This window comes from Mobula birostris, chromosome 13, assembly GCF_030028105.1.
Source record: "Mobula birostris isolate sMobBir1 chromosome 13, sMobBir1.hap1, whole genome shotgun sequence".
NCBI classification, from domain to species: domain Eukaryota; kingdom Metazoa; phylum Chordata; class Chondrichthyes; order Myliobatiformes; family Myliobatidae; genus Mobula; species Mobula birostris.
In genome coordinates, this window is record NC_092382.1 from 58,646,241 (window position 1) to 58,670,398 (window position 24,158).

Genomic DNA, 24,158 nt, shown 5'->3' on the forward strand with positions numbered 1-24,158 from the left:
ATGCCAGAGTAGGGACAGACTACCAAACCTGGGAAGGGATCATCGGAAGACACGGCACTGGCAAGTGTAACAACAACGGCCTTCTGCTCCTCAAGACATGTGCCACACACGACCTTGTCATCACCAACACCCTGTTCCGCCTACCCACCCGCAAGAAGACGTCATGGATGCACCCACGCTGGAAGCACTGGCATCTGATTGACTGCATCATCACCAGGAAGAGGGACAGGATGGGTGTCAGAGTGACGAGAGCCATGTGTGGTGCCGACTGCTGGACCGACCACCGCCTCATTGTGTCCAAGTTCAGGCTTCACATTCTGCCCATGAGAAGACCCCAAGGGCAGAAGATTGCAAAGAGGCTGAATGTCTCCAAGCTGAAAAGTAGCAGGGTTGCAGAAGAACTCGTCGATGACCTTGAAGGCAGACTGCCAGACACACCACAGGATGACGGGACCAGCGTTGAGGAACAGTGGACGGCCTTCAGTGACGCTGTCTACACCACCACCCTCGAACACCTCGGATCAGCAACCCGAAGAAAGCAAACTAAGTCTCCATTAATTCCCACGTGGCAGACCAAATGCAAAGATTACTCGCATTGGCAGTCTTAAGACACAAAATGATTCCCAGAGACACAGGATCTACTTTTTACGATCGCAAGTGACCCTCAGAGCGTTATATTCGGGTTACCTTACTTCATAATTTCCATTTGCGCTCACCCCGCCATGTCCCCCCGCCCCATCTATCCCTCTTGCTGACAACTCCCCCTACCTGTCACTTTTCCACCTGGTTTTCACTGCTTTCCATGCGTGTGTTTTTTTCTTCTGTTGGGAACTTCAATACATGGACCGTGTGCAATCAATTTCAGATCATCATGTAATCTGCTCACGGGTAGTGTAGCCGAGTGGTTTCTGTCTCCAGTCTTTAAAGTGAAGGGGCTTCGAATCACAACACAGCCACGGCTCGAATGTCCCCCTGTGCTTTTTCGAGAAGCTGTCGTTGGGCGGATGGTCGCAACCGACATTCACCAACCTACAGTTGTAACAGAAATCTCTCATACCTCTGATGATCCCGTACATCGATTCTCCTTCCACCCCAGCGCAGTAAAACAGTGGCTAAGATTGTGTCACTAAATTGAACGTAGATTGTTTTTTACAAGTGGAGTCCTCATGTTGTAATTAATTTTGGAAAGAGCTGACCATCCACTCTCCAAACAGACTGGCCGGAGCTCTCATCATTGAAGCCAATCTGTTCTTTACATAGGTGAACCCAACGTAAAAGAACAGGTCGAGGAGAGAATCTCTCTGCCCACCAAAGTCCGCCCCTCATTGAAACATGCGATAGAAACACCATTACAGTTTCTCCACGTTGCTAAAATTACCTCTGCATTGAACGGAGTCACGTCCACGTTTCACTCACGTAATAAATATGTGCACTGATCTGCCAGCGTAAATTAAAACAATATACTATCCATAATCCCGATAAAACTGTTCCTGCTGTACATGACATTAAATCAAAGGTGGAGTCCCGGCCGATATGCAAGCTATCAGTTACCCAGCGAAACCGCGCGACATGCGATGTACCCAGCATACGCGCCGCGCCGCAAATGCTTGGAGGACAGTATCAAACTCCACCTTCCAGCACCCTGACATGGGGTTAAACTGGAGGAATTATCCATGTCATTGCGGCTGTCGTTACAAGACAAGGTGAGCGCACGGAATGAAAACTGAAAGGTCCGGAAATGGGCAGTTCCTTGGTTACTTTTCACACTAAACTGTTGAAACCTGAAGTTGAGACGATTCCATTCTGGAACAGAATTATAAATCAGTTCTTCCATGTCCAGTGTAATCCGATTTCTGACTTGCTTTACCAAGCTGCTGTTAAAGAATGGAGCCCTCCACCAAATCTACTGACACGCCGATTATCAGATCCTTCAGGCTCTCTGTGACCTGCGACCTCTGATGTGACCGACTCAGCGCTGCTGTAAAATGCTCACATTCCCGCTCTCCTGTCACACGGGGCTCGCTTCCTGATGGTTATTGTGATTAATATAATTTTCCATCCAAAAGAGGTTGTTTAATTATCCGCAGATGAGTGGGTCTGGTTCAGATACGACGGAACAGATTGGAAAATGAAGATTAAGATGGAATTAATGAAACATTAGTGTGATTGTGTGTTTAGTAATAGCTCGCGTGTGCACTAGGCGGGGCTAAAAAGACATTGGTTTCTGACTCTACAGATGCTATTTCCTCTTGTTTTCACTACTTCCGTTGTCTATGAATTATTTCCTTCAATTAACGTTCCGGCGAAAGTGACGAGAACGGAAAATTGGCGAAGACTGGCGAAGAACTAATCGATAGCGAGAAATGTCAAAATTACAGCTGAATTATCCTTGAGAGGCGGGGAGCCACCATGTGGTGACTGAAGGACATTGCAGCGGCCGATACGTTTTTTGTTGCAACACACATAAAAGTTGCTGGTGAACGCAGCAGGCCAGGCAGCATCTCTAGGAAGAGAACCAGTCGGATGTTGTTGGATGTTGCGCCCTGACCAAAACATCACAGCAAATTCGTCGTGAATTTAATAAATATGCCCTATAAAGTTGGCCCTTGTTCCTGAAGTGGGAACGAAGAGTGGGCAAAATTTCGTTTTCTATTGCTTGCGGGCAGAAAAAAATTGTCCTTAAGAGCAGAATGAATAAATAGAGAGTCGGAGGTGCAGGGTGTCTGGTCAGTGCTCAAAAGCGTAGAACATTGAGCTCCTGACAGCGTTTCTGTGGTGTAGTGGTTATCACGTTCGCTTTACACGCGAAAGGTCTCCAGTTCAATCCTGGACAGAAACACTCCTTAGGCTCCAGGATTTAGGAGGCATGTGATCTCAAAGATCCCGGGAACTTTTACGTTCGTATTTACATTTATTATCATGGGAATACCCCTGCGGGAAATTGAAAAGGAATGCTCAAAAATCTCGTGCATAATCTACAGAGCAAGGGAATTGGGAACCGTTTTGTTTCGAGACAAGATGATGATGCGAGATCGTATATCGGTATAGAGTTATAGTCAGTATATTTTAATATGTCGGTCTTGCTGAGTACTGATGCAACATGTAACTACTTACGGAATATCCCACGCGTGCATGCAGATGAGTAATTAACCAGTGATGTTTTTCTTTTCTTCGTCGTTAACGTCACGAATAAGTTTATATTTCGGTTTACACTTTGCCCTGTGACTCAACACATAGCTCCCGATGTTCCCTCGGCACCCTGTTACCTCTATTACATTATTAAAACATAAGGGTCAGTTATCCTCATCAAACCGGCCACTGTTACGTACATTATTCAATGTCTTGATGGCGGATTTACCACTGATGTTCCAGTCTGCCCACAGTCGATATAAAATATGTATCACTGAAGTTGCAGAAATGTCAGTCAAAATGTATCCGGAGGTATCAGCAGAATGGAAGGGAGAAAACATAAAACTGTACATCGGAAGTAAAGAGACAGATGGGTGGGGAAATCACGGTTTAATCGGTGCCGCCCACAGTATTCATGCGCTGTATGGAAATTCCTTCAGTTTGTGTCTTACTTGTAGATTCCTCGCCTGCGTGGCCGCGGTTGATGCATTTCACTTACTCGGTCCGGACGTTGTGCCGCTCTTCTGCTGTCTCCGGAATCGGATGACGAGAACATACTCCGCTCGATCTGTCTTTGATATCAGTTCGGTACACTCGAGTATTAATCGACACCGCGCTGTGTTTAAACGTTTCTGACGCGTGTTCTGCAGGAAGGTTTGAAAATCACCTGCTTCGGGATCTGTGCGCTCAACTCCCAGTTCAGAATTTCCGCATGCACCTCCATCCGCCCTTCATCGTTGCGAAGAGACGTAGGCTGAATGGGGAAACTGATAAACATCGCAACTTATAGTGACACTCACACATTTTCCCCTGTAGGCGCATTTGTACTGATCGTTCAAGGAACAGCAGACTTTGGAACAGTTCAGGAGAACTGGAAAATTGGAAATGTCTCTCCACTCTTTAAAGGGAGAGAAACAAAAGACAAGAAATTTTATTCCCATTCCCATTCTGAACACATCTTAATTCCACGTCCCATTCCCATTCTCATGTGTCTATCGACGCCCTCCTCTACTGTCAAGATGAAGCCACACTCAGGTTGGAGGAACAAAACCTTATATTCTGTCCGGGAAGCCTCCAACCTAATTGCATGAACATTGACTTCTCTAACTTCTGCTGACACTCTATCTCCCCCTCTAACCCCATCCGTTATTTATTTTTATACACACATTCTTTCTCTCACTCTCCTTTTTCTCCCTCTGTCCCCCTCACTGTACTCCTTGCCCATCCTCTGTTTCCCCCATCCCCTTTTTTCTTTCTGCCTAGGTCTCCTGTCCCATTATCCTCTCATATCTCTTTTGCCAATCACCCGTCCAGCTCCTGGCTCTATCCCTCCCCCTCCTGTCTTCTCCTATCATTTTGGATCTCCCTCTCCCCCTCCCACTTTCAAATCTCTTACTAGCTCTTCCTTCAGTTAGTCCTGACGAAGGTTCTCGGCCTGAAACGTCGACTGCACCTCTTCCTAGAGATGCTGCCTAGCCTGCTGCGTTCACCAGCAACTTTTATCTGTGTTACAGGAAATGTTAGGCCCGTTAGTCTTCTTCCGTGTTTAGGACGATGTTGCCCATTATTAAGGATGAAATTTCGGGGCACTTCGAGGCACATATTAAAATAGGGCAAAGTCAGCATGGTGTTCCTCAGGGGAAATTTAACCTGACAAATCTGTTGGAATTCCTCGAGGAAATAACAGACAGGATAAATGGAGAAGGGTCAGTGGATGTTGCTGGCCTAGAAAATCAGAAAGAATGTCACAGGGTGCAACTCTTGAGGTTTCTTAACAAGAGGAGAGCCGATGGTATTACGGGAGTTATACTAGCATGGATCGAAGATTGGCTGAATGGCCGGAGGCAGCGAGTGGAATTAAATGGAGCGTTTTTCTTGTCGGCTGCCGGTGACCAGTAGTTGTTTGGACCACTTATTTTCACGTTATATGTCAATAATCTGAATAAGGGGATTGATAGTTTTCTGGCCAGTTTGCAAACGGTATAAATATAGGTTGATGGTTATGTTGTGTGAGTGTTGATCAACAGGAACTTGGCAGAAGGAACTGAACTGATTAGGAGAGAGATGTAAAATTATATTGGGATGTGTATGGTCGTTCACTTAGGCAGAAGCTATAAAGGCGTGGTCTATTTTCTAAACGGTGAGCATGTTCAGAAAACAGATGTGTAGAAGGAAGCGGGAGACCTGGTACAGGATTCCCGAAAGATCAACTTGCAGGTTGGCTCAGTATTAACGAAGGGAAATGCAGTGACAGTTTACATTTCGAGAGAACTGGAAAAGGAAAACAAGGATGTAATGCTGAGTCTTTATAAGGCATTGGTCAGACCGCAGTTGGAATCTATTGAGCAGCGTGTGTTCCTTAACCAAAAGCGGGCGTGCTGGCATTGGAAAGCGCCCAGGAGACATTCGCGAGAATGATCCTGGGAATTACAAGGCGAAATATGCAGAGCGTTTAATGACTTTGGGACTATACTTGCTGTAGTTTCGGAGAATGACGCGGGTATCCCATTGAAACTTATCGAATAATGAAAGGTCTGGAGATAGTGGACATGGAGAGGATGCTTCTTGTCGTGGAGAAGTCTAAGAATAGAGGGAACTAACCCAGAATATAAGGAAGTCATTTTCGAACTGGGGTAAGGAGAGATTTCTGTAGCCTGATGGTTGTGAATTTGTGGAATTTATTGCTACAGATAGCTGTGGAGGCCACTTCATTCGATATATTAACAGTTTCATGATCAGTAAGGGGGTCACATGTGACGAGGAGAAGGCAGGAGAATAGGGTTGAAAGGGATAGTATATCAGCCTGCTGGAATGGCAGAGCAGACCCGATGGGCGGAATGGCCTAATTCCTCTCCAAATGACCAAATTTGGAGACAAATTCCAATTGTGAACATTATTTTTCATGACTCACAAAGCAAACTATCTGGCAAATATTGGAGACTTGGAAGCTTTAAAGTACAGTAATAGTTCAACAGATGGCCCCTCACATAAAGAGGTCTCGACGAGGATGGGATTCGAACCCACGCGTGCTGAGCACAATGGATTAGCAGTCCATCGCCTTAACCTCTCGGCCACCTCGTCTGTTCTTCTGTCTCTTGTGTTACAAAATTCTGAATTTCTTCACAGCACTTAGAAACTCCGCTTATGTTCGAAATATTTGTTTTCAGATACCATTTCTATTTACTTCGTCTGTAATGCTTACCAGAATTTCTGGATATTCGGAAGAAAGACTTAGTGGGATAGGTGCTAACCATAGGGAAAAACAGAACTCGCTATTACTGGCATTTCAGACACCACCGCCGTGCTATGCCGAATTGACCGATTCCGTGTGCTGTTGCTCTAAGAAATAGTGTGTTTTGGGTAGTGCAGTGAGATAAAATTATATCGAATTTAGTAAACGTCTAGTAACTTGTTTATCAAATTGTTTGATTTCAAGAAACACGTATTATTGTAAATTATCATCTGGCTCCAAAACAACGGCGTTTCGTGTATTGGCAATTATGAGAACCCGATAGCTATTAAATTACAGAAACGCTGAAGAGCACTTAGCTCTGTCTGCGGCAGCAGATCTGAATATCCCAACCTTAACCGACACAATGCGTGGCTGCTCGGTTCTGGTATATGCATATGATATATAAAAAGAAATCACGCCCGATGATGTTTTGAATGAACTGGACCGTTTTGCTGATTCCACTCCCAGAATTTAGGGCCGCCTCAAAAGTCAGAGGCGCGTGCCTTTAAGGATGGCTTTTTATGTAAGAGAAACAGAGATACAGAATATTAAATCGTTGTAAATGAAAGTCACAAAATGTAGTGATATGAACAACATTGGCCGAACGTTCATCTGGACGTGTGTAGCAGCATTGGGCCGGTACCGAATTTAAACGAGAGCCGATGGTGGTACGGCCTGGGGGAAGTATCTGAGGGTGAGACCCTCTTAGTGGAAGCTCCAAAATACCACGAGGGAGGGGAGTTGACCGCTGAAGACACCTCGGTGAGAGAGAGGTCGCGGCGACTGGCCCCTGCAGCCGTGAAGGACGTGTGTGTGGATTATAGGACTCTGACAAGGCGCACTGTCATTGACCTGAATACGGGTCTGACGGCCGAAGACGCGATGGTCTGTCTGAATGGTGCGATGTGGTTTAATGTGCTGGATCTGAGGAGTGGATGTTGCCAGATCCCGATGAGTGAGGCCAATGAGGAGAAGACGGCAGTTATAGGTCCCCTAGGATTCTTCCAGTCCGAAAAGATGCCACAGGGCATATCCGGAGCCCTTGCAACCTTCCCGCGGGGGACGGGGGATGTGGACTTGTTTGGAGTTTTGGTGTATTTGGATGATCTCCTAGCATTGGGATTCACCATGGAAAGCTATGAATTGAGGCGAGTGAGGGATCCCGGGCGACTAGGGATAAACTAAGTAAAACTTTCTTTGGACGAATGCCAGCTCTGGAGAAGGACGCAGATCCTGAGTGTTTGGCTGAGAGAGGAGATTTGTACCGCTGAACTGAACGCTCAGAAATGCAGGATGGAGACTGAGTGCTGCAATTTTGGGACAACCATTGAAGGATTGGAGTCCACGCTCATCAAACTGGAAACGGGGAAACGGTATTCCGAGCCGAAACTGCGGTCATTACTGATGAATTAATCCAAAGAGACGCTGCAATGACCAACCTTCGAAAGGATCAGCAGAAGCTCAAGAAATCGACCCAGAACAGATTGGAAGAAGCTGGTGGTGTAATTGCGTCCCAGATAGAGATGGACACGGAGCGTGGGTCAGAACTGCTGCGACTGCGGGTGGAGGTCGAGGAGTCAAAGAGTCAGAGGACGTCTCGATTGCCGGAGGTTGAAGAGGCCGCAGTGGCAGCCCAGGCTAAGTGCTTCCGTTTGGAGAGCATCAAACAGCATTTACCAATCGAGGAAATGGGGAAGAATATGGATTCGAAGGATGGTGTGCTGGTTGTGTGGCACATACTAGGTGAGAGTAAGCGTTCGGCACGGACTAGAAGGGCCGAGATGGACTGGTTCCGTGCTGTAATTGTTATATGGTTAAATGGTTATAGAAGGAGGTGGGACCATGAGGGAGGTGGTAGGCAGCAGGGGGAGGGAGCAGAGTAAAACTGGGATAGGGGAAAGGCTGGGGCAGGAATTTCGGGAAGGTGGGGAATTCAATGTTCATACCAAGGGGCTGGAGACTACCCAGACGGTGTATGAGGTGTTGCTCCTCCAACCTGAGTTTAGCCTCATCATGGCAGTAGAGGTGGCCATGTATGGACATATCCGAATGGGAATGTGAAGCAAAGTTGAAGTGGGTGGCAACCAGGGGATCCTGTCTATTGTGCTCGACGAAGCAGTCCCCCAATCTGCATCGGGTTTCACCGATGTAGAGAAGGCCGCATCGGGAGCACTGGATGCAATAGTTGACCTCTCATGGTATTTTCTAATTCAAATCAGCCCTGTGTTAAATGTTTAACCATCACGGTGACTGAAGGCAGCTGCAGGTTCATGAGGGACTGTTACTGTCAGATTCTGCAGTTCTTGCGGCTGCTTATCGCACCCAGGAGTGAACCCTGGTCACTGAGCATTGGAGGAGTCTGTTCTGCTGATGTTAGCCTTAAACTAGACTGATGTTTAATATTGTGGATCTGTGAAAGATAAATCAGTTCTGTATGAAATCCCGTGTCTCAGGTACTTACTGTATCTACCACACTCACAATGTACACTAGAGAGGTCAGTCGGCCCATCTGGTCCCTGCCCAGGTTTCTGTTCCATATCAGTATATGAAAATCTATCCCTGCCGTTCCCCTCTCACTCTCCCTGTGATGACAGGTTGCAACTAGTTACTACTCCGTGGGATAGGAGATTTTCTTTGAATTTCATGGAATCATAGAAATCTACAGCACATTACAGACCCTTTGGCCCACAATATTGTGTCGACCATGTAACTTACTCTAGAAACTGTCTAGAATTACCCTACTGCATAACCCTCTATTTTCCTAACCTCCATGTATCTATCTAAGAATCTCTTAAAAGACCCTATTGTATCCGCCTCTACCACCATCGCTGGCTGTGCTTTCCACACACACACCACTCTTTGTGTAAAAACTTAGCTCTGACATCTCCTCTGTACCTACTTCCAAGCAGCTTAAACCTATGCCCCCTCGTGTTAGCCGTTTCAGCCCTGGGAAAAGCCTCTGGCTATCCACACGACCAGTGCCTCTCATCATCCTATACACCTGCATGAATTTCCTGCATGCTTCTCTCCAGGCTGAATAAGAAGATGAGCTCACTGTGGTTTTGATGTCCTTTAGAGCTCTGAACTAAGGTGGTTAAACTCCTCCTTCCCCGCTCTTTTCAACGTTTTCTGTCATTTTCACTCATTTCAAAGGACTGTGCCATAGACAGCTGGGTTGCTGCAATGCACCTCTAAAGTCTGACAGCAGACCAGCGAGTGAATTTTCGATGGAGCAGAGACAGAAACCAAAGAGTTTCCAGCCTGAGTCAGGGCTTTGGGGCTCCAGAAAGAGATGGGGTCTAGAGTTTATGAGGAGGAGGAAGAAGAGGAATCAGACCAGCAGGATGTGGCTACAGAAACATTTGGAAGCTGATTGATTTTTAAAAAGGTGGTTAATGTCTGCAAAATACTGGAGAAAATCAACAGATGAGGCCGCAAATGTGGAGAGGAATAAATAGATAACGATTAGGCCGAGCCCCTTCGGCATGGCTAGACTGTGTACTCCTCTGCTTAGTTGCTGCCCGAACTGCAGAGTTCATCCAGAATAGTGTGTGTGTGTGTGTGTGTGGGTGTGTGTGTGTGTGTGTGTGTCTACATTTCCAGCAACAGCAGAATCTCTTGTGTTTTATATCTGCATTTTGTAAGAGGATTGTACCTTGGCTCCTGACACGCGAAATGCCTGTTGATATTGAGTATATTATTTATGGAAGCTGCTTTCTGCGTGAAAACAGCTGCTGAGTTTTCTACACACAAAACACAGTGAGGCATGGACATGGAACCGGTGCCTGCAGAAACCTAAAGTCACCGTGATCACCCAGAAAGCGGTGCCTTAAAAATAACGCCCGCGCTGCAGCACCGATTAAATGCGCAGGCGTCAGGGTTGTTGACGTTCCCGAATATCACGCATGCGCGCAGTACACAAAAGGCCGCGGAACAATCAGCTACAGGTAAGAGTATATACCGGGCGGGGGGTTTCGACTCTGACTGAGGGGCAATTGCTCCTGCCACCGTGGCCCGCAATCCCGGGGCAGTCCTGTTCTCTTCCCTCTCTCTCTCTCTCAGCCCCAGCATCCGTACACGGGCCCCGGGGATCTTCCGGCTGATGAGGGAGTGGGAACCGATGGATCTCTCAGACAGAACTGAGCTCCAGCTGTCTAAATACAAGGATTGGGAACTCGGGGAAAGGGAACAAAATCTTTTATATCAGTAGTTGAGAAAATCACCTTTGTTCTACCTTCAACCACAAACAAGAGAAAAGCTGCAGATGCTGGAAATCCAAGCAACACACACAAAATAAGTAAAACAGAATTATTTTCCATAGATGCTGCCTGGCCTGCTGAGTTCCTCCAGCATTTTGTGTGTGTTGCTTGTTCCACCTCCTCTTGTTCTGGATGTTTCTACCCGTGGGAACATATTTTGACCCGTTCTCTCCGGGTACACAATGATATCAAACACCTTTGTCCTGGGCAACATACTTTGACATAACAAACGTGCCAGACTCCAAAGAGACAGACTGCTGCCCTTCCCTTCATATTCATTGGCATTGCCATCAATGAGTTCACCACCGTCAGTCACCCGGAGGGTTCAGGAGAAATATTTATGTACAATACAGAAAATGGTGTTACCTGTGTGTATTGTGGCAATGCAAAAGTTGCTGGAGAATTTGCAAGTGGGAAGAAGTGGAGTGATATTGGGAAATCTGACTTTTTAAAGTATCATTTTGCAAGCAAATCAGATATAGACAGCGTGCAAAATTTCTGTTGAGAAGATCCTTCATTATCCGCTACAGGCCTGCTACATAGGTTGTGTGAGAGTGCAGATGAACATGATCAAACCTAGGGGAGATCAAAGTTCTCATTGATTGTGATTTGCTAGCTGTTAAAATCAATACCTCTCTATATAAAATTCAGTGTGCACATTTTTGTTACTGTTAACAATTGCACAGCACAAGATATTTGCACACACTTGTCATTACAAATTTGAGGGGGCATTGGTGGGAAGGTGGGGAGACCTCCAGTGTCCCTGACACCCTCACCTACAAGATGTGTATCCAGCTACACTTTAAGGAGTTGGAACTCAAAATCGATGAATTCCGGATCATCTGGGACTCGGAAGGGTTGATAGATATGACATGAAGAGAGGTGATTTACACCCAAGGTACAGGACAGAGGAAACTGGGTGAGAGTCAGGAAGGGGAATGAGGTTAAATAGCCATCGCAGAGTGCTCTTGTTGCCATCCCTCACAACAGCAGGTAGACCACTTTAGAAACTTATTGGGTGGGGAGGGGGGAATTACCTTGCAGAGGAAAGTCAAAGTGGTGATAGGGGATTCGTTAGTTAGGGAAATAAAACTAGCAGAGGTCTAATATCCTAGTGGTAAGGCTTGCTAGTGCTAGTGTGGGGGTGGGAGTGTTGGTTAAAGTTGCAGGGGGGTGGAGGGGGTGGGAGCCAGAATGATAGAACAGATAGTGGAGAGGGTGAATTGAATTGAATTGATATGATTACATACATCCTTCATATACATGAGGAGTAGAAATCTTTACGTTACGTCTCCGTGTAAATGTGCAATGTGTAATTTATAGTAATTTATAACAAATAGTTTGTACATAGGACAGTCTATATAACATAGAAATACAGTTCTATCAGCATGAATTAATCAGTCTGAAGGCCTGCTGGAAGAAGCTGTCCCGGAGCCTGTTGATCCTGGCATTTACGCTGTGGTACCGTTTCCCAGATGATAGCAGCTAGAACAGTTGGTGGCTGTTTCTGTAAATGTCCTGTCAGTGGAAAGTTCACATCTACAGATTCACTGGGCTGCCCGCACCACTCTCTGCAGAGTCCTGCAATTAAGGGAAGTACAGTTCCAAACCAGGCAGTGATGCAGCCAATTAGATTGCTCTCAATATTGCCCCTATAGAGTGTTCTTAGGATTTAGTGGCTCATAACAAACTTCTTCAACTGTCTGAGGTGAAAGAGGCGCTGTTGTGCCTTTTCCACCACACAGACGGTATGTACAGACTACATGAGATCCTTGGTCCCATGATCCTCTCATATCCCCTTTTGCCAATCACATGTCCAGCTCTTGGCTCCATCCCTCCCCCTCCTGTCTTCTCCTATCATGTTGGATCTCCCCCTCCCCCTCCGTCTTTCAAATCTCTTACTAGCTGTTCCTTCAGTTAGTCCTGACGAAGGGTCTCGGCCTGAAACGTCGACTGTACCTCTTCCTAGAGGTGCTGCCTGGCCTGCTGCGTTCACCAGCAACTTTGATGTGTGTTGCTTGAATTTCCAGCATCTGCAGAATTCCTGTTGTTTGAGATCCTCGGTGATGTTTATGCCGAGGAACTCAAAGCTGTTCACCCTCTCAACACCAGATCCATTGGTATCAACAGGGGTTAACCTGTCTCCATTCCTCCTGTAGTCCACAATCAGCTCCTTTGTTTTTCTGACATTGAGGGAGAGGTTGTTTTCTTGACATCAGACAGATGTTGTTCAGACCTATGACAAAGTCAGCAATCAGAAGGTTGAGCATGGTGCGATGGATGTGCTGAGCTGTGTATATCGCAATGCAAGAAGCATCGTAGGAAAGCCAGATGAGCCCAGGGCATGGAATTATAATATTGTAGGCATTACTGGGAGCTGGTTGCACCCAACAGTCTGAGGGATTTAGAGGAACAAATTTGTAGAGAGTTCACAGACTATACCAAGAAACAAAAGTTGATATTGTAAGTGATTATAACTTCCCATATGTAGCCCCCGGGTAAGCCTCAGGCTCCCTCAACTCACTTACATCTAGGGGAAGCGGCCTTCAGCCCCGCCAAACTGGGTTTGTGTGGATGCTGTGGCCAGTTAGAAGATGAGGTTTTGTTCCTTCAAATTAATCACGGAAATGGGCACGTGACCAGGCTCTTCTTGTAGCGTATGGTGCGCTGTCTTCTCCAGCATCTCCACCTCCACATTCAAGGATCAGTGGCATTCCCGCAAAATAACAGACAATACACCATATGCCATTAAATGATTACGATTTATAGATATTACTGGAACTATGTAATTAATAGAGATAAAATAAAAAAGGAAATAAAAGGCGCCAAACTTATCAAAGTTCAATCCCTTCATGCACAACAGTTGGGGCTCAAGTAGCGGGGTCTTCTTTCCACCATTCAATTCCCTCTGACCACCTCGACGCACTGCCCGGGACCAACCACAGTGGTCGACCAGACGCTCCACACGAGTCTATCTTCATCTCCTCTCCTCGCTGAAGACCCTGGGCCTCGAACTCTGGCTCGGGGTCCATCCTATCAGCCAGCTCACAGCATCGTGTCCACTCTCTCTGACCCCATTGTGCCTTCTGTGCCAAAGCCCGCGCATCACAATAGCTTACAGACACACAAGAAAGAATAACATCTATCCCAATTGGTTAGCAACTGAATACAACTCTCTTTATAACCCAAACAAGCTGCTAGAGAGAGAACTTTCTCAGCAGTTAACATAACAAAGAAGCCATTTTGATTAGCCTACATAGTAACATAAAAGAAGAAACCCCTTACACATATATTGACTGGGACTCCCATACTGTAAAAGGACTAGTTGAGGTAGAGTTCATCAAATGTGCATTAATCAGTACGTAAAATTTCTGATGTTGAAGTGTGCAGTAAGCTATTAGGAAATGGTCCAGGGTTGGTGACAGAAATTAGTGTATGGGAACATGTTGTGTCTAGTGATCATAGTGCCACGAGATTCCAAGTAAATACGGAAAAACAGAGGTATGGACCAGGGGTTGAGATTCTAAATTGGAGAAAGTCAATTTTTATGGTATTTGCAAGGATTTGACAAGTGTGGATAGGGACAGGCTGTTTTCTGGCAAAGGAGTACTTGGTAAGTGGGAGTTCTTCAGAAGTGAAATTTTGAGGGTGTAGAGTTTGTATGTGCCTGCCGGAATAAAAGTTGAATTGTAACTAGTGCAGGGAACCTTGGTTTTCAAGAGATATTGAAGCCCCAGATATCTTGTTCCCGTAAATGCCTCAGGCTGTTGGGTGCTACCAAAACACATTAATGACTACAATATCATATTTCCACACCCTGAGCTCACCTTTCTTTAGTTGTCTTCTGTTGGTTTCTGAAAGCTTCTCAATCTTTTTTACTCATTATTTGCCCTCTCTTTGTTTTTTATGTTGGCTTTGGCTTCTCATTTCAGCCATGGTTGTGGCCTCCTGCCTTTCCAATGCTTCCACTTCTTTGGGATGTGTCTATCACTCAGCTCCCGACTTGCTCCCAGAAACTCCAGCCATTGCTGCTCCATCGTCATTCCTGCCAGTTTCCCTTCCAAACAAGTTTGGCCAGCTTCTGTGTCACAGAAACATGGAGAAAGTCAGTGCAGAAACATGCCCACTCTGGAAGATCCGAATGGTAATTTATATGAGGAGACAAAATAGAAGTGGGAGATTTTACATAGTATTTTTGCATCTGTATTTACTCAGGAGATGGACACAGAGTCTATAGAAGTGAGGCAAAGCAGCATCAACTTCATGGAATCTGTGTTTGCTGTCTTAAGGCAAATAAGCGTGGATAAATCACCAGGGCCTGACAAGTTGTTCTCCTGGGACCCTGCGGAAGACAAGTGCAGAAATTGTTTGAGCCCAAGCAGAGATATTTAAATCGTCCTTAGGGACAGGTGAGGGACTGGAGGATTGGAGGACAGCCAATGTTGTTCTGCTGTTCAAGAAAGGCTTTAAAAATAAATAGGAAATTCTACATTGGTAAGCTTGACATCAGTTGTGGGGAAGTTATTGGAACGTATGTGCAGGAAATCAATATCTAAGTATATGGATAGATGTGGACTGATTAAGGATAGGCAGCATGGCTTTGTGCACGGTAGGTCATGTCTAACCAATCTTATAGACTCTCTCGAGGAAGTTATCAGGAAAGTGGATGAAGGCAAGGCAGTGGATGTTGTCCACATGGACTTTAGCAAGGCACTTGACAAAGTCTCATCTGGGAGGTTGGTCAAGAAGGTTCAGTCACTCAGCATTCAAGATGAGATAGTAAACTGGATGAGACACTGTCTTTGGGAGAAGCCAGACTGTGGCAGCAGATGGTTGCCTCTCCGACTGGAGGCCTGTGACTAGTGGTGTGCCACAGGGATCACTGCTGGATCTGTTGCTGTTTGTCATCTATGTCAGATATCTGGGTGATAACATGGTTAGCTGTATCAGCAAATTTGTGGATGACACCAAGATTGGGGTGTAGTGGACAGTGAGGAAGACTATCATGGCTTGCAGTGTGATCTGGACCAGCTGGGAAAATAGTTTGAGAAACGGAAAAAGGAATTTAATGCAGACAAGTGTGAAGTGTTGCACGTTGGTAGGAACAAGGTCTTACACAGTGACTGGTCGGGCTCTGAGGAGTGATGTAGAAGCAAGGGATCTGGGACTACAGGTCCATAATTCACTGAAAGTGGTGTCACAGTTAGATAGGGATGGAGAGAAAGATTTTGGCACATTGGCCTTCATCAGCCAAAGTACTGAGTACAGGAGATGGATGTTATGTTGACATAGTACAAGGCATTGGTGAAGCCTAATTTGGAGTATCGTGTACAGTTTTGGTCACCTACCTACAGGAAAGATGAAAGAGGTTGAAAGAGTTCAGGGAAAAATCATAAGGATGTTGCTAGGTCTGGAGGACTTGGGTTATAAGGAAAGCTTGAACAGGTTAGGTGTTTATTCCTTGGAATGTAAAAGATTGAGGGGAGATTTGATGGAGGTGTACCACAATTATGAGGGGCAAAGATAGGGTAAATGAAAGCTGGCCTTATCCACTGAGATGGGGTGGGACAACAACACGAGGCCATGGGTTAAGTGTGAAAGGTGGAATGTTAAGGGGAACGTGACGAGAAACTTCTTCACACAGACGGTCATCCGGGTGTGGAATGAGCAGACAGCACAAGTGGTGAATGTGACCTCAATTTCAACATTTAAGAGGTTTGTGTCAGTACCTGGATAGTAGGGATATAGGAGTAGAAAGTTCAAATAGTTCAGCACAAACTAGATGGGCTGAAGGGTCTTGTTCTGTGTTGTACTTTTCTATGACTGTGACAAAAACCTTAAATAGTATTAATATTCACTCTAATTCCTTTTATCAGACCGACCGTTCATCTCAGCAGCAAATTTTTATATGGCGTTAAAACTGTGGCACTTTAATCTAACAGTGCATAAAAAAAAGTCCCAGCTGCAGGTCAACAAAGGCTATTTGTGTGAGAGTGCTTCAGTCACTGTGGAACGAGACACCCATGTAGCTCGGTGGGAAGAGGGAATAATACCAATGGAGAGACTCAAACTGAGGCAAAGAACAGATTGGAGATGGCAGAAATGCCCCATTCTTATAGAGACAGGAAAGGCATCAGGGAGATTGATTCCAGTTAACATTTAATCCTAGATACCAGCACTGTGCCAGTTCGAAGATGAATTCTCTCTCCAACTTGGGTTGACCCTCACTGTAACAGTGTGATGTCAGATCACAGCTTGCTGACTAAAGTGATCTCATCTGAAATGTTGTCCTTCAGCCATTGATGGATTTTGTAAATGTTTTCACAGGTTAAAAACGACAAGGAATTTATCTGCAGGAATCTCGAACACAACACGCCAGATTTTCTGACACTGTCCAGATATTTAAGAATTGGAGCAAGGGCTTCACTCGATCGTCCTTCCTACTCAGACTGGGCAGGGATTCACTCGATCATCTGACCGACTGGCATGCCAGTCATTTTACACTGGGGAGAGGCTGTTCATCTGCTCAGACAGCAGGAATGGATTCACTCGGTCATCTCAACTGAAGGTACTTCAGCAAGTTCACACTGGGACAAGGCCATTCACCTGTTCTGTGGGTGAGAAGGGATTCAGTCGGTCTTCCCACCTGTGGACGCACCAGTCAGTTCGCACTGGGCAGAGGCTGGTCATCTGCTGAATTTGTGGGGAAGGATTCACTCAGTCATCTGACCTAATGGCTGATCAGCGAGTTCACACCAGGGAGAGACCGTTCACCTGCTCAGACTGTGGGAAGGGATTCCATCAGTCATCCACCCTACTGGTACACAAGTCAGTTCACACTGGGGAGAGGCCGTTCACCTGCATCAACTGTGGGAAGGGATTCACTCAGTCATCCAATTTAATAGTGCACCAGCGGGTTCACATCAGGGAGAAGCCATTCACCTGCTCAGACTGCGGGAAGGGGTTCACTCGGTCATCTGACCTACTGGTGCACCAGCGAGTTCACACTGGGGAGAGGCCATTCACCTGCTCAGACTGTGGGATGGGATTCACTCAGTCATCTAAACTGAAGGAACATCAGAGAGTTCACACCGGGGAATGGCCATTCACCTGCTCAGACTGCGGGAAGGGATTCACTTGTTTATCTAAACTGAAGGTACATCAGCGAGTTCACACTGGAGAGAGGCCGTTCACCTGCTCAGACTGTGGGAAGGGATTCTCTCGGTCATCCAAGCTACTGGCACACCAGTCAGTTCACACTGGAGAGAGACCATTCACCTGTTCAGACTGCGAGAAGGGATTCATTTGCTCATCTAATCTGAAGGCACATCAGCGAGTTCACACTGGAAAGAGGCTGTTCACCTGCTCAGACTGTGGAAAGGGATTCAGTCGGTCACCCGACCTACTGGTACACCAGCGAGTTCACACTGCGGAGAGGCCGTTCATCTGCTCAGACTGTGGGAAGGGATTCACTCGGTCACCCGACCTACTGGCACACCAGAGAGTTCACACTGGAGAGAGGCCGTTCAGCTGCTCAGACTGTGGGAAGGGGTTCAGTCGGTCACCCGACCTACTGGTACACCAGCGAGTTCACACTGGGGAGAGGCCGTTCACCTGTTCAGATTGTGGGAGGAGGTTCACTCAGTCCTCCACTTTACAGAGACACCAGTCAGTTCACACAGGGGAGAGGCCGTTCAGCTGCTCAGTCTGTGGGAAGAGATTCACTCGGTCATCCAACCTAGAGAGTCATCAGCGAGTTCACACTGGGGAGAAGCCATTCACCTGCTCAGAATGTGGGAAGGGATTCACTCATTCATTCACCCTACTCAGACATCAGCGAGTTCACACTGGGGAGAAGCCGTTCACCTGCTCAGAATGTGGGAAGGGATTCACTCGGTCATCCAGCCTAGAGAGTCATCAGCGAGTTCACACAGGGGAGAAGCCGTTCACCTGCTCAGAATGTGGGAAAAGATTCACTTGGTCATCCCAACTACTGGCACACCAGTCAGTTCATACGGGAGAGGCTGTTCCCCTGCTATGAATGTGGGAAAGCATTCACTCAGTAATCTAACCTTGTAACACATCACCGGGTTCACACTGGGGATAAAGTTTCAATAAGCTTCATGCTGGATATTTGTCCATCATTGTTTCTCAATGCAATTTTGAGAGCGACTGTCGGTGCTGAACTCTGCAATTATTGCTGCTGCTCACCACACCCAGTTCTGCACCCTGGTCACTGGGCATGGGAGGAGTTTCTTCTGCTGCACATTCACCTTTAATGGGACTGGAATTTAATATTCTGGATCTGACACAAATAAATCAGTTCTATTTTGAAGTCTGTCTCCGGTACTTAGTGAATTTATAACACACCTAATATAGAGTAAAGAGGCAACTCAGGCCGGCTGGACCCTGCCAGTGATTCTGTTCCACGACGGTCCTTTTAAATCCTCCCCTGTTGTTCATCTCTCGCTCTCCCTGTGGTGATGGGTTCCAAACAGTCACCACTCTGTGGATGAAGAGGTTTCCCTTGAATTTTCTGCAGACTGACGAAATCGAGCTGACTGCAGTTGGATGTTCAACGAAGCAGGGTCAGAAACCAGAGGCAGGTCTGCATCACATTGAATTAAACTGCTGCAGGATCCTGGAATGTATTGGATTGTGTCTGGTTTCTCTTGGCATTTTCTGTACTTTCTGCCTTGTTTGTTTGTATTTCATGTATTTTCGATTTTCCCCCCCTTTTTTTAAACCACCTTGTCCTGTATTTCTGCAAAGAACCCCTCATGGAGGGTCATACTCATTCCACTGGTTAATGTTTTCTTCCATAGTGGTGATTCATTTTTCTGAGTTGGCCTCTCATTTAACTTTTCTGGTCTGTATTTCTTATCACGATTGCATAGACACACATGGAGTGCTGAATTCTGTTCATTTTTGATGAAAATATATACTTTCTGTTGCGTGATTTTTTTTTTCAAGTGTGTTATTTCTCTACCTTATTCTGTCCAAGGTAGTGTTAATCTAAGTGTGTTTGAGTGTAAATAGTCTTTTCTAAAGTTTTCTAGAGTTATTTATCTTTGTAAAATTTACTGATTGAAATGGGGCAAAGATATTTTTATATAAAAAAGTCAATGTCGGTATTGATACAAGTGTTTATTGCCTTTGTTGTATTTGCTAACTTTGAACTTTGTTTGGCAGGTTTTTTAAAGCCTTGAATGAAATTTTGTCAAAGGTTTTCCCTATTTTGCACTACTTTCTATTTTCTTTGCTTGTTGATATTCCAGATACATGGATATCAAGAGTCCCGATGAAGGGTCTTGGCCCGAACTGATGATTCCCATCCATAGATGCTGCCTGACATGCTGAGCTCCTCCAGCACTTTGTGTGTAGTTCTCTAGATTTCTAGCATCTGCAGATCCTCTTGTTTCCCAGATACCTACATGCTTCTTGAAAGAACAAACTGGTAGTGGCTTTCTTTGGCTGTGTTTGTAAAATATTAAATAGAATCATTAGAAAGAGGTGGCATAGGGTTGGAAGGTGTAGAACCTGTGGGTAGAATTAAGGAACAGCAAATGTAAAAAAAAATCCCTGATGGGAATTGTATAGAGACCTCCAAACAGTAGTGAGTATGTGGTCCACAAATTACAATGGGAGATAGAAAGTGCGTGCCAAAAGGGCAATGTTACAATAGTCATGGGGGATTGTCATGCAGGTGATTAGGAAAATTAGGACGGTGTTGGTCTCAAGAGGAGGAATTCCTAGAATGCGTACAAGATGCTTTTTTAGAGCAGCTCGTGATTGAGCCCAGTTGGGGATCAGCTATTCTGGATTGGGTGTTGTAATGAACCGGATTTAATTAGGTCACTTCAGTTCAAAGAACCCTTAGGGGCAAGTGATCTTAATATGATCAAATTCACCCTGACATTAGAGAAAGAGAAGCTAATGTCAGATGTGCAATAAGCAGAATTAGAGAGGCATGAGAGAAGAAAAGATCAAAGTTGATTTGAAAAGAACACGGGCAGGGATGAAAACAGAGCAGCAATGGCTGGAATTTCTGGAAGCAATTTGAAAGGCCCAGGATATATAAATCACAAAGAGAAAGTAGTATTCTAAAGGTGAGGTGACAAAACAGTGACTGATAAGAGAAATCAGAGACAACATAAATACCAAAGAGAGGGCATGGAGCAAAAATTACTAGGAAGTTAAAGGATTAGAAAGCTTTTAAAAACCAACAGAATGCAACTAAAATAAATAAGTAGGGATAGATGGAATACATAGGTGAGCTAGCCAGTAATATTAAAGAGGATACCACATTTTTCTTCAGGTACATATAGTGTACAAGAGAGGCAGAAGTGAATATCAGACCACTGGGAAATGATGCTGGAGAGGTAGTAATGGGGTGGGGGTGCAAGGTGATGGCAGGTGAACTGAATAAGTATTGTACATCACTCTTATCTGTCGGAGACACTGGCAGGAATATGAAAGTCCCAGATGTCAGTGGTCAGAATGTGTAAAGTTACGTTACTCAGGAGAAGGTTCTTGGGAAACAGAGATGGTCTGAAGGTAAGTAGGTCACCTGGACCAGATGGTGTACACCCCAGAGATCTGAAAGAGGTGGCTGAAGAGATGTAGAATCATTGGCAATGATCTTTCGAGAATCGTCAAGGAAATGATATCCTAGAAAGTTTTTCCCTTCACTACTCCCCCTCTCCCAGTTTCACCTATCACCTACCACTTTTTCAACCCCTCTCACCCCCACACTTCTTCCTCTGACATCTCATCTTTTTTCTCCCCCAGTCCTGATAAAGGGTCTCGGCCCGAAACATTGTCTGTTTACTGTTTCCCATATATGCTGCCTGGCCCGCTAGATTCCTCCTGCATTTTGTGTATGTGTTGCTTGGATTTCCAGCATCCACAGATTTTCTCCTGTTTTTGATAATAAATGCAAAAGCGGGGTCATATGGTATAGCAAGAAAATAGTGGGAAGTTAGAGGATTGGAAACTTTTACATAACCAACAGGAGACAACAAAAAAAGACACACAGGAGAGACAAGATGAAAAATTAAGATAAGTGAGCCAATAATATCAAGTATAAAAATTTCTTTTTCAGATATATAAAGAGGAAAAGAGAGGCAAGTATGGATATTGTGCTGCTGGAAGGTGATGCTGGCAAGTTAGTAATAGAGCAAAGAAATAGCGGCCGAATGTAATAAGTATTTTGTGTCAATCTTCACTCTGTAGGACACCAGCAGTATCAGACCATAAGTCATAGGAGCAGAATTAGGCCATTCAGCCCCATCAAGTCTGCTCCGCCGTTCTATCACGGCTGATCCCGGTTCTTACTCAACCCCATGCACCTGCCTCCTCGGCATATCCTGTACTGCCCTGACTGATCAGGCAATATTTCCCTGCACAGAAGCTATGCTGGCTTTGACTTATTTCATCATAAGTCTCCTAGTACCCCAAAACCTCATCTGTTATAATAGACTCCAACCCTTCCCCAGCCACTGACGTTAGGCTAACAGGACTATACATTGCTTTCTTTTGCCTTCCTCCCTTCTCAAAGAGTGGATTGACATTTGCAATCTTCCTGACCTCCGGGACCATGCCAGAATCAAGTGATTCTTGACAGGTCATGACCAATGCATCTGTTATCTCTTCAGCAACCTCTACCAGGACTCTGGGATGTAGTCCATCTGGTCCAGGTGACTTATCCATGTTAAGAACCTGAGTTTGCCTAGCACGTTTTCCTTTGTAATAGCAATGGCACTCACTCCTGCTCCCTGACACTCACGGATCACTGGCACACTGCTAGTGTCTTCCACAGAGGAGACGGATGCAAAGTCCCTATCAAGTTCATCTACCATCTCTTCCCCATTTCTATCTCATGAGCATCATTTTCCAGCAGTCCAATGTCAACTGTCGCCTCCCTTTCACATTTTTATAACTAGTTTATATTATTGTCTAGTTTCCCCTCTTATTTTACCTTTAGCATTCTTATCTATTTTTCATTGCCTGTTTTGGATTTTAAAAGCTACCCAATTATCTAACTTCCTACTCACTTTTGCTACCTTATATGCACTTTACTTCACATTTATACAGTCCTTAACTTCCTTTGTCAGCCACAGTAGCCTAGCCCCGCTGTTTGAGAGCTACTTCGTCGGGACATATCTATCCTGTACATTATGAACTATTCTCAGAAACGTCAGCCATTTCTGCTCTGGCGTCATCCCCACCAGTGTCCTTCTCCAATCCACTTGGGAAATCACCTCTCTCATGCCTCTGTAATTCCCTTTGTTCCATTGCGATACTACACATGTGACCTATGCTTCTTCCTCAGAAATTGCAGTAGGAATTGAATCATATTATTGTCCCTGCCTTCTAATGGTTCCTTTACATTAACCTTCCTAATAAGATCTGGGTTATTACACAATACCCAATCAAAGATTGTAGTTCCCCGAGTAGGCTCCACCATCAGCTGCTCTAAAAAGCCCTTTTGTAGGAATTCAATACATTCCCTCTCTTGCGATCTGACACAAATCTGACTTTCTCAATTGTCCTGCAGATTGAAGTCACGCACTACAATTGTGTCATTAAATTTATTACATAAATGCCAACTATTCGGGAGTATCTGTGGCAGAAGTGAGGATACATGCTTTTTACCAAGGAGCGAAGGTGTTTTGGAAGCTGAAAGGTCTGAAGGTAGATAAGACTCCTGGACCAGAAGGTGAACACCCCAGGATTCAGAAAGAGGTAGCTGAAGAGATTGTGAAGGCATTAGAGTCATAGAACACCACAACATAGGAAAATGCCATTCGGCCAATCTAGTCCATGCCAAAGCATTAATCTGCCAAGTTCCAACAACTTCCACCTGGACCATAGCCCTCCATATCCTTCTCATCCATGGACCAAAGCAAACTTCTCTTAAAGGTTGAAATCGTCCCTGCCACTTGCTCTGGCAGCTCGTTGCACACTCTCCCCGCCTCTGAACAAATAATTCCCCCCTTAGTTTTCTCTTAAAGTAATGAGTAATGATGTATCACCAATCACCAGATTTTGGAATGGTTCTGGTGGACTAGTAAGTACAAATGAGAGGGAGACAAAAGAAAGAAAATTATAGGACAGTTCGGCTGACCACAGTGGTCAAGAAGGTGTTTGTGTGTATTAAGGGTGAGTTTTTTGGGTACTGTAATTGGGGACGCCTGATGAAGTAGGCCAAGGTCAGCATGAATCCTTTAGACGAAATTATGTCTGACAAATCACTTGGAATTCTTTGAGGAAATAGCAGGTAGGATAGATAAAGCAGAGCCAGTGGATGTTGTTTGCCTGGATTTTCAGATGATCTTTAACAAGGTACCCCATGAAAGGCTCACTGAGAAAGTAAGGAGGCAGGAGATCCAAGGTGACATTGTTTTGTGGATCCAGAACTGGCTCTCCCACAGAAGGCAAAGAGTGGTTGAAGATGGGTCATATTCTGCATGGAGGTCGGTGACCAGTGGTGTGCCTCAGGGATCTGTTCTGGTACCCCTATTCTTTTTATAAAT

At 45.3% G+C, this 24,158-nt stretch overlaps 1 protein-coding gene and 2 non-coding genes across 3 annotated transcripts; 2 read left to right on the plus strand and 1 right to left on the minus strand.

The window, feature by feature from the left end:
* The first annotated feature begins 2,766 nt into the window (after positions 1 to 2,766).
* trnav-uac (transfer RNA valine (anticodon UAC)) lies at positions 2,767 to 2,839 on the plus strand. The gene has a single exon. It is a non-coding gene; the product is annotated as a tRNA-Val (tRNA).
* A 3,289-nt stretch (positions 2,840 to 6,128) lies between these two features.
* Positions 6,129 to 6,210, minus strand: trnas-gcu (transfer RNA serine (anticodon GCU)). Its single transcript has one exon. It is a non-coding gene; the product is annotated as a tRNA-Ser (tRNA).
* A 4,076-nt stretch (positions 6,211 to 10,286) lies between these two features.
* Positions 10,287 to 18,881, plus strand: LOC140206876 (uncharacterized). The gene is made up of 2 exons (XM_072275140.1): positions 10,287 to 10,308; positions 16,948 to 18,881. The coding sequence occupies exon 2, from the start codon at positions 17,354 to 17,356 to the stop codon at positions 18,659 to 18,661; it is 1,308 nt and encodes a 435-aa protein (XP_072131241.1). The 5' UTR covers positions 10,287 to 10,308; positions 16,948 to 17,353; the 3' UTR covers positions 18,662 to 18,881.
* Positions 18,882 to 24,158: the final 5,277 nt, after the last annotated feature.

What these genes read in the sequence shown, in the direction of transcription:
- LOC140206876 (XM_072275140.1), top strand. Translation starts at nt 17,354, where the DNA reads ATGGCTGATCAGCGAGTTCACACCAGGGAGAGACCGTTCACCTGCTCA.